The following is a 12,744-nucleotide window of genomic DNA, read 5'->3' on the forward strand; positions in this document are numbered from 1 at the left end:
TTGTACCATATGGAAGTGAGACAGCAGGTGGAAGATCTCTCTGTCTCTCCCTTTCTCTCTGTAACTGCCTTTCAAAACAAACAAACAAACAACAAAAAAGCTCTCTCCTCCTTTTTTTTTTTTTAAAGATCAAGGGGCACACCTTATAGAGGTCACTGATGGTGCCAGTGGATGCAACTGTGATCGTGACCCGTGGAGCTCATGATCACTGGATACAAGTTTAGGGACGTGAGAAGTGATCCTGAAATAGGTGTCTGACTCTTGGTTCTTTCAAAGGGCAAGACATTCATTTGAAAGCCAAGGTCGAGCAGCAAGATCTGGGTGGATAGTGTGGCTGAAGCCAAACCTGGGTGCTCCTCCAATCAACTTGCTTGTCTGAGAGTTTATGTCTTGGTCTGTGGACCTCTCCCCAGCTTGTTCCTGTAGGATCCCTCTTTGAAATGGTGACATTGAATGGCGAAGTAATTCTTCTTTGGGTAGAGAGCCTATATTTGGTCACATTTTTGTATTTAGGTCAGGCATGTTAGTAGTTCATTTGGTATCTACTTGAAGCTATGTTTGGATGGTCAGTGTGCATCTGGGTCATTCATTGTCCCTTCCTCTTTCATAACTGTAACCATCGTAAAGAAGCCTCTGCAGTCACGGAGAACTAGCCTCTCTTGCAGGAAGATCCCTCAAGTGCCGGGATGGGGGCTAGCCCTCCTCTGCCCAGGGATGTCCTTCAGGCTGATATATTCTGTTCTCCGTGTGGCGTTTGAACTGTCACCATCACATCCTATGGGCCTTTCATTCACACGCACACGCCACACATATCACATGTGTCACACACATAGTACATCCACACACCACACACACACACCCACACACACCGCACACACCCACACACCACACCCACACCACACACATACACACCCACAGCACACACACACACCACACACAGCACACACATAACACAAACACACACAGCACACCACACACACATACACACACCACACACACCACACACATAACACACGCACACCTCACACACCACACACACACCACACACACACCACACACATACACACACACCTCACATACCACCCACCCACACACACACACCACACATAACACAAACACACACAGCACACCACACACATAACACACACTCACACATACCACCCACACCACACCCACACAGCACACCACACACACACATAACACAAACACACACAGCACACATAACACAAACATACACAGCACACCACACACACACACCACACCCACTCCACACCCACACACACCCACACACCACACATACCACACACACCACACACATAAACACACACCTCACACACCACCCACACACACACATACCTCACACACCACACACCCACACACACGCCCACACACACCCACACACACACCACACACACACCATACACACTCCCCTCACACACCACACACACCACACACACACACCACACACACAGCACACATACACATGCCACACACACCACACACACACCTCAGACACACACACACCCCTCATACACCACACACACACAGCACACACACAGCACACACCCACACACCACACATACTTACCGTACACCACACACAGCACAGCACACACACCACACACACACAGCACACATACCACACACACACACACACACCTTTATTTAAAAAGAAAGAGATGCAGATACAAAGATTTCCATCTGCTGGTTCATTCCTCAAAATGCCTGTTGCAAGCCTGGGCTGGTCTAAGCTGAAGCTAGGAGCCAGGGCTCTCCCACATGGATTGTCAGGGACCCAGGTACTGGAACCATCACCTGTTGCCTCCCCTTGGTGCACCTCAGGAGCAGAGCTGAGCATCACTTCCAGGCGCTCAGATACGAGTTGCCAACAAGTGGCATCTTCACCACCATGCCACACCCCCACCCTGCCCCACCCAGCTTTCTTCTGTTCTGAAACGTGGAGAACCAGAGCTCAAACCTGACCTGGCCCAGCTTCCCACCAACAGCCCACACCTTTGTCCCAAGAGCTCAGGATGCGTCCCCCGGGGCTCCTGGTTGCTGAGCTGTTTCCCAAGCTGCTGCTGAGCCCTTCCTGGAGGTCGGGCGGTGACCATCGGGCACTAAATTTTCCAGCTCTCACTTCCCCACCACAGTGCGTGAAGGGACTCAGGCCTGAGGCCACTCACAGTGGTGAGTGGTAGGATTTCCATGGGTCAGACCCACAGCTCCTTGCTCATTGTCTCTAGGGAGGGTGAGGCTGAGCATGGGTTTCCCCCTAGCTGTCTTGCTCCAGAAATGACTTTGACCGTGACCTCTGCATCCTTTGTTTGTTGGGATTAGTGGTTGCTGGGTCTCTGCTATTTACCTCTTCATAAAGCCCAGCTCAGAGATGCTGGGTGCTTCAGCCAGCAGGTGGTAAAGGAAGCTGCAGGTGGTGGGCTCAGAAACCAGTGGAAACAGGGGTGCAGACTTGCCAGGACACAGTGCAGTGCCCAGAGGGAAGGCAGGATTCTGTCTGTGCCACCCCTGTTAGTTACTATGGGAGATGACTTGCCAGGTCTCCTTCAGACAGGCCTCTGTCCCCTAATGGCTAGGAGTGGCACAGGCAGGTGGTCAGGGTGGACACACTGGAGGAGGCAGGACCTGGCTTCTTTCCGGTGCCCGTTCCTTTTCCTGTTCTGTCCACCTGCTGCCTGACCCCAGACCTCCAAGCCCAGGATTTCTGTCAGTATGGGAATGCTTTAGGATCACAGGGTTGGCACAAGCCCAGTGAGACCCTGCTTCGAGTCCTCTGACTCCAGTTGCATGCTTTTCCTGTATTGGAGTTAAGTGTGTGTGCGTACATGTGTACACCCCTGTCTTCATTCCGAAGCGAGTGGGACCCTCCTCCCTGGCTCGCATTCCAAGAACAATCCTTTCTTGGATGACGTTTGGGTAGCCATCTAGCTAGCTATTCCAAATGTGTGCTTGGTTGCACAAGAAATCCAAGCAACCGTTTTTTCAGAACCTAAGCAGTTAACGCTGGGATTTTTTTTTTCCCCCTGCAAATAAATGGATCAGTATGCAAGACAGTTGTCACGGCTGAATCATGGTCCACAGCTAAGGTAAACAGATCTGTGATGACATTTTCTGAGCAGAATACAGATGCAGCTGTGTGCTTTCTCCCAGAGGTTTCTGACTTCTCTTCTGCCCGGGGAACGGACTCTAGGAAGGTGTGCTGGCCACAGGAGGAAAGCCCATTGTGTCATCCCTCGGAAAAGGTACGGCTGTGATGGCTTGATGGGCTTTTTTTGCAGTGAAAATTGTTCCCAGAGAGCTGAATGTTGAGAAGAGTGCTTTTTCTGTACGGAGCTGCCTCCTCTCACCCCCACGCACCGGTGGAGAGAGCGTTTGGCTTTTGTGTGTTTTTGAGTGAGCATCGAAACATTGTATGTTGTTGGGTAAGTTTGCATGACATTCGTTTGCTGTTTTTTTTTTTTCTTTCCCAGTGTGAAGATGATTTTTTCCCCCTCCTCTTATTTGGATTCCTTTGGAATACCAGGGTGAACAAAACCCCAGTTTCCCATTTCCTTCTGTGCCTTTATCTGCAGGCTCTCAAGTCTGCATGCTCTCCCCTGGTTTTCCTTGCCTCTGTGGTGTTATTGGAATTCTATACGATGTGTCTGTCTGCATTTGAATTGTGAAAGATCTGGAGCTGGGCGTAGCATTCAAAGCCAGATAGATACAGCTTTTTCTGTTTCCTGTGTTTGGGTGAGGCTTGCCAAACCCTTGGATCGGGCTGATTTTAAAAGGGACTCAAAACCTGGCCGGCAACTTTGTCTACAGTCAGATGGTCACACCCTGTCCCCAAGTGGAGTGGCAATCACAGTTGCCTTGGGCAGATGTGTTGAGGCTGTGAGCTCACATGTTTCATTCTGTGTGTTTGATGTTAGTTCTCATTGGGACACCCTGCACCCAGGTCTATATGAGAGGGTTGTGTTGGAGGTGGGTTGCGGGTCAGGGGGAGAGGTTGCAGAAGGCTTCAGTGGCCAGAAGTGACTTGGTAAGGCACCGCCCGCAGTAGGGATCTGCTCAGAAATCCAGTAGCTCTCAAAGGGACGTGTTCAGGAAATGGCATCTCGTGTGTGGTGCTTTGTTCCACCCTCTGGCGTTTCCATAGTCCTCTGTCACCTGAAGGGTGGACTCCTCCAGGGAGCCTTCCCAGGCATCTCCCACAACACAGAGCCCCACCTGTCTCACAGCCCCACGGCTCTCAGTGAGACGTCACCTGACCGCGTGTCTCCATCACCTGCATCTCGAGGTTGGATCCTTCCCCTCTCTGATGCTCCTAGGACAGCTCTTGCCTCAGCAAAAGGAAGGCATGCTGTGGTGAGCCCCATTTCTTGGAGGATAGCAGGGGAAACTGAGTCAGGAGTGAGGACAGCTGAGCCCATGGCTGGAGAGAGAAGGGGTGCTGTGAGAGAGGTGGTGGTGGCTGTGAATGCATTTAGGCAGTCTGCCCGCTGTGTGTTTCCTCCTTGTCTGGATTTTTTTTTTTTCCGCCCTGTGCAGTGTGGGAGGATCAGGTGACCGCAGCTCCTTACCATCTTCCCTTTTTGGGATCCAACACTGACACTATGTTATCTTGAGGCAGTGACATCACCTCTTGCCGCTCAAGCACCCTCCCCATGGCTGTCCTCTCTAAGCTCCGCCGGCGAGGCACCCGGGCAACGGTGACCTTCATCCATTTACAGGAGGCGTGCAGGTAGCTTGAGGACGATTCAACAGGGAGCAGATGCAGGCTGAGCAGGGGACCAGTTGGGGACAGGCCTCCTCGGGAGTGGGTATTGGAGCAGAATCTAAACAGGAATTGACCAGGAAGGAGCCAGGAGAAGGGAGCAGAAGGGTGCTTTCTAAAGAATTATTTTTTAAAAATGTTTTTTATTGGAAAGTCAGATATACAGAGAGGAGGAGAGACAGAGAGGAAGGTCTTCTGTCTGCTGATTCACTCCCCAAGTGGCCGCAATGGCTGGAGCTGAGTTAATCAGAAGCCAGGAGCCAGGAGCCAGGAGCCAAGAACTTCTTCAGGGGCTCCTGTGCGGGCGCAGGGTCCCAAAGCTTTGGGTTGTTCTTGACTGCTTTCCCAGGCCACAAGCAGGGAGCTGGATGGGAAGCGGGGCTGCCAGGATTAAAACCAGTACCCATATGGGATCCCAGACATGCAAGGCGAGGACTGTAACCACTAGGCTACTGTGCCAGTCCCAGAAGGGCGCTTTCTACGAGAAGGCTTAGCACGTGCAAAGGTGCCAGGTGAGAGATGCATGGTGTGTTCAGTGTGGCCGGAGCTGGAGATCTGAGCAGTGCCTGACCACTCAAGGACTGGCTGTGACAGCAGGGAACTCTCTGGCTGGTTGGGTCTTGCTTCCCAGGTCGGACTGAAGGGAGGGGTTGGGTAGATGCTGCAAGACTAGGGAGAGGAGTTGACAACAGGACTTGGTGAGCTGCTAGAGCCATAGTGACAAGGTGGTGTTGATGCCTGAGGTGGGGATGAGGTCCCCTCCCTTTGCCAGGGAAGTGCAGGGGGAGAAGAGGAGGGTGCAGAGACACCCCAAGGGCTTGGGGGAGGAGGGTGCCAGGACCACCCTAGGATGCTTACCTTTACAGAGTGTTACAGCCAGGCCAGCCATGGGTTGTCTGGGGCCAGAGTGTGGCTGGAGATGGTTGAAGGGAGTGGTTGAGGGGAGGGGGTAGCAGGCCTTTGCTGCTGTCCTAGCTGTGGCCCTGCATGTGGGAGTTTCTGTGTCTGTTTTCAGGGTTGGCGGAAATGCTGAGCCACAGTGCTGGTGCCGTCTGGGTGTGCAGGTGTCTATGCTGCCGACACCAGGGCATGGAGACCCAGGATGAGGGTCCTGAAGCATCTTCCTGCAGAACCTGGCTGGTGGTCAAGTGGCCCACAGGATCTGGACGCTTTGCTCGGGCTTCTTGGCTTTCCTTGCGGGCCTTGGAGGGATGTATGGGGCTGCGCGGCACAGGGCTGTGAGAGGAACAGGTGTGTCCTTCGCTGCTTTGGAGCAGCTCTCAACGGAGTGACAGTCTGTGTTTCACCAGAGAGAAATAGGCAAGTGTGTGTGCTATTTGCCTGTGTGCTGTTTACCTGTGGTGTCTGTGGTATGTGTAATATGTCATGTGTCTGCTGTGTGTGATGTGTATGTGATGTGTGGATATATTTGTAGTGTGTGTAATGTTTTTGGCATATATATATGTACCTGGTATGTATCTGTTTTGATGTGTGTGCCCACAGTGTGCAGTTGGGTGTTGTATTGTTGTGTATGTGTGCAATGCCTGTTTGTGCATATGTGGTGTGTGTACCCTGTGTGTATGCATGTGGTATATGATATATCTGGTGTGTATGCATGAATAATGTGTATGCATGATGTGTGAGTTATATGTGTGTGGGGGGGTGTGTGTGTGCATGGGAGAGGCTCTGGGGGAGGAAGGAGGGCTGGCAGGGCAGAGGCTCAGAGCTCAGCTGTCAGCTCTGCTCCAGAAAGGAGCTTGGGACCTGATTGGAGACCCTGGCTGAGATTGGCAACTGCCTGCAGTTTGCAGATGATTTGCCATGTAAAGAGGATGCTGGTGCAGAGAGCCTGGCTGTTGTGAGGCACAGCCCTGGGTGTGAGTGGGGACTCCTTCTGTCCTTCTTGGCTGCACTGTTGATACACAGAAGGCCAGATACAAATCCTTGGATCTGAATGGCGGGGGAGCCCCATGCAACAGTGACAGGGACTCTGTGGGCAATTGCCCCCGACCCCTGGCCATGCACTGGGCTGGCTTGGGCAGCTGTATTTGGAGGTTCCCTTCCTCCCTGTTTATGATTCCATTTTGTAGACAGAAAAACCAAGGTGTAGAGAGGGTCCTAGCTCAAGGATCATGCATGCGTTGCACATGTGCCCAAACCCACACATGTGGGCCTCCACATTCTTGGGGAAGACAGGGGAGAAGAAGCTTTCCTTGAGCTGCATGTGCTGAGGTCCCAAGAGTGACTGTGTGATTGATCCGGGGTGCTTTAGTTGTGTGGGTGAGGAATTTGATGCTTACTGGGACCCCACAGCTAGGACATTGCCTCTGTACCACTCAACTTCCTCCTGCTTCTTTCTGATTCAGAATTTCCTTCTCAGGAGTGTTTTGTCACCCCTGGGGAGAGGTCTGCCAGGTCACTCAGCCATGCCGGGGCAGCCTGGGGGCAGGGGCAGGGGAGGGTGGTGATAGCGAGGACCTTCCCCCATGAGCCCACTCTGCCTTGTATGGACACATGCCCCAGGCATGGCCCTGCTAGTGCCTCCCCCTCATCTGTAGGATGACTACTGCGCAGTGTGCAGGTAGGTCTGTGTGGAGAGGATGGCATGGTAGCAACAGTGTAACAGCACCTGAGCACCCAGTATCAGTCTTGGTTCACAGAGAACTTTCTCATCCTTCTTAAAAATTTTTCCAAATTTATTTTATGCATTTGAAAGACAGAGTTACAACAGAAAGAGAGAGAAATTTTGAGACATCTCCCACCCACTGGTTCATTTCCCCAAATGGTTGCAATGGCTGGAGCTGGGCCACTCAGAAGCCGGAAGCCTCTTGTGTATTTCCCACATTTGGGTGTGGGTTCCCAAGCACTTGGGCCATCTTCTGCTGCCTCCCCCGGTGCACTAGCAGGGAGCGGGATAAAGGAGGAACAGCTGGGATTCCGTTTGAGGTGCTGGTGGTACAGGTGAAGGTGTAGTCTGTTATACCACAATGCTAACCCCCCATATTGTGCTGTTCTTAAGTCAGTCTGTCCCAATGCTGGATGCTGTTGTTAAAAACCATGTGCTGGTCTCCAGCTATTGTTTTCTGAATCATGTCTTCCACGTGGAATTCTCTGGAAGTAGTTATTATTCTGCTTGTGGTCATTCAATCACCATATCATTACGTTAGCATTAAGTTAACACATGTTCACTGGGTTACAAAGAAACCCAGAAGATTCGAAAATAGACAGCTTTTGGGAGAAGGTAAAACTCAACCTATATGTCCTACCACAGAAACATTAAGTTTTAACACAGCGGCGTATTTCGCTCTACCTTCTGCCTTTCTGCTATCATACAAGTAAGAATGTGCGTTAGCAAGTTCACAGAAAATGCAGTTAACAGATAAGTTTGGATGCAAAAAAGAGAAATTGAAATTTCATGTTCATGCCTTTACAGGGTCTTGAAAAGTTCATGGAAACTGTGTTTTGTGTCAATAGTATGCCAAGATTGCATTTTTTTCTTTTTTTTGCAACAAAGTAAGCTTGATATTTTAATGCCATTTCCATGTATCTACACACACACAACACACACTTTTTCTCCGATCCTCTGGTGAGGTACAAAGTTTTGAATGTCTCCTGAACACATTGCTGTGTAGTTGTGTACAGGCTGTGACAGCCCTCCCTGCAGGTGTCTGGGTGTGACGCCTTTTCCCTGCACGGCAATGTGCAGGTTCCTCTTTGCCCTGCTTCACAGTAAGGTTTGGAAACCCTGAAGCCACTCAGCATCATGACTGCAGGACTGCTCCTGCCCATTGCTGTAGCTTCCTGTGCTGCCTTTGGTACCTAACCCTGGCTTGGGTGCTCTTCCCTCTGGCCTGGCTGGCAGTCTCCCCTCGTCACTTCTCCAGGTGGACATGCCAGGACCTGAATCACAAAGGAGAGTCACCATATTTGGGAAGCTGTTCATTTCTTTTTCCCGGGGAGGTAGACAGCTGGCTACACTGGTGGATCTGAGCATAGCATACAGGAGAGAAAGAGAGAGTGAGAGGAGAGGGGGAGAGAGAGGTGGAAGAGATGTAGAGAGAGAAAGAGAGATGTAGAGAGAGGGAGAGAAATCTGTACTTTGCTTAGTTTAAATTGATTGAGTTGTACCTAAAAATCAACATTAGAGAGGCAGAGGTCTCATTTTCACTGGTTCAGTCCCCTAAATGTCCACAAAAATTGGCTGAAGTCAGGAAGGCAAGGATCCTCACATGTGAGCCGTCAACTCCAGGGGTGTTTCTGAGGAGAAAGCTGGAATGGGGAGCCACGACGCATCCGGGCACTGTGACAGGTGGGTGGGAATCCCTGGCTGTGACTTCATTGGCACGTCAAACACACCTGCTTCCGTTGACCTTCTTAAAGTCAGATTTGTTTGTTGACTGCATTGCGCTTTGGTTTATTTAGCATCTAGAATCCTATCTGAGTCACCAAAATGGCTTTTGATTAAATGAGACATCCTCACCTTTAAGAAGCTTTATAAAGTAGGCACAGGAGCAGGTTTCCTTGACACGATAAACCAGCAGTTTGTCCAAGTTGAACTCAAGAAACGAGCAAGGTTGATCATTGCCACCATACTCTTGGCATTAAGAGCTGTTTTTACTAGTCCCAAGTGCTGTGTCAGGCTTTTCACAGCCAACCCTTCAAGACATATTATGAACATTTCACAGGGGACAGTCTGACCTCAGGTGGCCCAATTCCTGCTGCAGCCAGCACATGTTTGAGCTGCAATTTGAAATCAGGAGTGTTTGGCAGTAAAATCTTGTGGTCTCTCCCTGAAATAGGCCCTTGTTGTTGAACATAGCTTTGGGCGTTCTTGACAATGAAATATGACATGACAAGGAAAGTAACCATTTACCCATTTTAAAGAGCGACTTGTGGTCAACAGGAGTTGCACACTTGAGCCTTTAGAACTCATGGGAAAGTATTAGAATAAATGGAGGAATCTGGTGAAATGGAAGGAAATATGTGACCCCAGAAACTTTTGAACTCAACATGTAAAGTTTGCAAGGATAATCACACAGTGGCTTCATCTCTATAGCTGCTAACTGGTTAGAAAATAGTTGAGGGGGGGAAATCGTAATTCTATAAAATATCCATAAATAAGCCAAATGAGGAATTTGAAGAATGTATATGATGAAGAAAACCCTGCTTTTTGTTTGTAGAGTATAAAGAGAGCTGAGTGAATTACTGGCAGATATACCAATTACTGGTTGAAGAGACCATTTTGGAAATGTCAGCCTTCCTTCAAAATTCATTTGTAGGCTCAAGGTGATGCCAGGATTTCAAGGGCATTGCATTTTGTGCCTTAAATCAATCAAAGTGGCAGGATAAAACTAAAAGAAGAGAACAATTCTGTAATATTAAAAGGGAAGTAATGAGAGAAACTTACATCATGAAATACATTACACAGTACAGTTCTAGAGCCAATAGAGAAACTAGATAATTGACAAAGAAATAGATATTCCATGTGGGGTTGGTGTAAGCCATTGCCTGTGACACCAGTGGAGGGTTGCTCTGCTTCCAACCCAGCTCCCTGATAGTGTTCCTGGGAAAGCAGAAAAGCAGAAAGAGACGGCCCACATGTTGAGGTCCTTGCCAACCACATGGGAGACCCTGATGGGGTTCCTGGCTCCTGCCTTCAACCTGGTCTAGTCCTAGCTCTTATCAACATTTGGGGAGTGAATCAGCAGCTGGAAGACCGCTCTCTCTTTGTGCACTCTGCCTTCCAAATCAATTAAAAAAAAAGTTTTAAAAAGAAATATATATTCTAAGACCAGAAGATATGAGGTAGAGAAAGCTTCAACAAAATATCTTACAGGGAAAGAGAGAAACTCCTGAGTCAATGCATTTGGGACCACTGGTGTTGTCTTAACTCTACTTTTAAAAACGTGCTGTAATATTAAAAAGTCTTTCAGTATGAAAAAGACGAGAGCTGGGGACACATGTGCACCTCTCACTGGCAGTTAATGTGGTGTGTTTGTGCACTCAGCTGCCTCCCACCCCTTGCCATATTCCTTGGCGGTCTAGATGTACGGTGCATGCATGTCAAAAGGATTGCGGTGTCTGAACACGAGAAGACACACGTGTAAAGCAGGCGGCCTTGCTGCTGCTTTGCTGACTTGCACAGAGTATCTTGCACAATGTGTGGGGGAACGAGGATGTTCACTGGCCCTTTGGCTGGGGGGTTGCACAGTCAGACACCGCAGCAAGCTGGATCCACACCCCCACCCTGGGACTAGTGGTGCCCTGGTCCACTGGGGGCATCAGCATCTGCTTCCAGAATAGACTGGATTTTCCATGTTCCTCCTCCTTGCCTGTCATATTCTGGCGGTGCAAGATGTATCATGAAAGCAACAGGCATTTCTGTGCGCTCGCAAGGAAACTAGATCAGTGAGTACCATATTCCTCAAACCGCTTGCCACCTACGTCTGCCTCCCCATCCTTTCTTTGAGCCAGGAGGTACCTGGGAGCAGAGCGGGACAAAGCCTTGTAGCTCTTGCAGACTCGGGCAAGATCTCTGGCCTGAAGCTTCCTAAGCTCAAAAGCGAGAGTGAGGTTGTTGGCTGTCACTTGATGGGAGGATGAGCGTGGGATGTGAGCCGAACACCAGGAGACACTTGTGACGTGCACAAGGCTGAAAAGCTTGTTCCCTTAGGATTTTTCAGTGTGTTTTAGCAGATGCTGGAATCTCTAAGGAAGGGGATAAGCTCACGGCGTTTTCTTGGTTGATCTTGGTGCTCCTTTTCCTGGAAACTATTCAGGGACTTGTATTGTGAGGAACTTATTTGAAGGAAGTGACTTTGGTGGTCAGCTGTTGGTTTGCTTCAATAGTGGTTCTTCCCTTCAGTGTGGGGCTCTAATGAACTAAATGTGTTTCAGTTTCGTTATTTAAAAAGTAATTTTCTTATTACACATTGTCAGGCAATGAGGTTGTTGGGTCATTGCACACGATAGATAACAGTGTGAAGGCGAGACAGTCGGCTTAAAGAAATAGGTTTCTCCCTCCCCCACCCCTAGCACTTTTTGCAACGTGTGCATTGATTTAACAAACAAAACAAAGACCTGAACAGTTCTCAAAGTTTTATGAACACAATGGGATGGTTCAATCAAGATTTTGTTGACTAGGAAAGTCTTGAGGAGTTGGGCATGGAATAGCTCAGGGTGAACTTTGAATTTGTTGAGGAAGCGCAGTGCCCGTAGATGTACCTGGAGACTGACTGCAGGGAAGGGGAGGGGGCTTGCTGGATTCTACAGGATGGAGGCAGATGGCGGTGGGCTGCAGCAGGTGCACTGCCACCGCCACTAGACACCCCTTCTCACCCTCAAGGGCCCAGGACTTCATACCGACCTTAAACTTGTCTTGTTCAAAGATGTTTGCTGTGGGCTGTTGCTTCCCTCTGGCCATAGAGAAGAAGTGAGCTCAGACAAGTGAATAGGGCATAAACCATTTCAAAAAACCAACCCACCAGGACCAGGGAGGTCAGATGAAGTTCTGGGCTTGTCCTGATCTGGTATGAGTCAAAGTTGGTTGAGTTTAGAGCCTCCCAGGAAGTTGATGGGGAAGACCTCTCCACTGAGTTTGATGCACCTCCACAAGCGTGTGGCTTCTGAGGCAGCTCATGTGTGGACCGTGACCAGTGCTTCCATTTGTGTTTTTACTCCTGGAAAAGACTTGGCTGGAGAGAGCCAGGGCACCCTGCTGTGTGATTGCTGGCTCCTGGTACTTGCCTGGGTCCACTGACACTGAGGGGTTCTGAGTTCAGAGTCAAGGTGGGGCCAGCCTTGTCCCCCAGGTCAAAGATGGAGCATCTGCGGGGACTGGCTGTCTGGAGTGATGGAGTCTCTCCCTCTCTCTTATCCCAGGCCTTGGCTGTGCCATTCAGGGTCCTAGATACCTCCTTTGCTTCCTCGGGACATAGAACACAGGCATCCCTTGTAGAAGCTCCTAAG

At 49.8% G+C, this 12,744-nt stretch overlaps 1 protein-coding gene across 2 annotated transcripts in view; it reads left to right on the forward strand.

The window, feature by feature from the left end:
* The first annotated feature begins 4,109 nt into the window (after nt 1-4,109).
* Nucleotides 4,110-12,744, forward strand: part of ARNT2 (aryl hydrocarbon receptor nuclear translocator 2) — a 120,304-nt gene continuing 111,669 nt past the window's right edge. For both annotated transcript variants that reach the window (XM_040968935.1, XM_040968936.1), the window contains exon 1: nt 4,110-4,119. In XM_040968935.1, the coding sequence (XP_040824869.1) occupies nt 4,110-4,119 (10 nt within the window). The remainder of the gene's footprint in view (nt 4,120-12,744) is intronic.

This window comes from Ochotona curzoniae, unplaced genomic scaffold (genome assembly GCF_017591425.1).
Source record: "Ochotona curzoniae isolate NIBS_2020 unplaced genomic scaffold, NIBS_Ocur_1.0 scaffold_4701, whole genome shotgun sequence".
NCBI classification, from domain to species: domain Eukaryota; kingdom Metazoa; phylum Chordata; class Mammalia; order Lagomorpha; family Ochotonidae; genus Ochotona; species Ochotona curzoniae.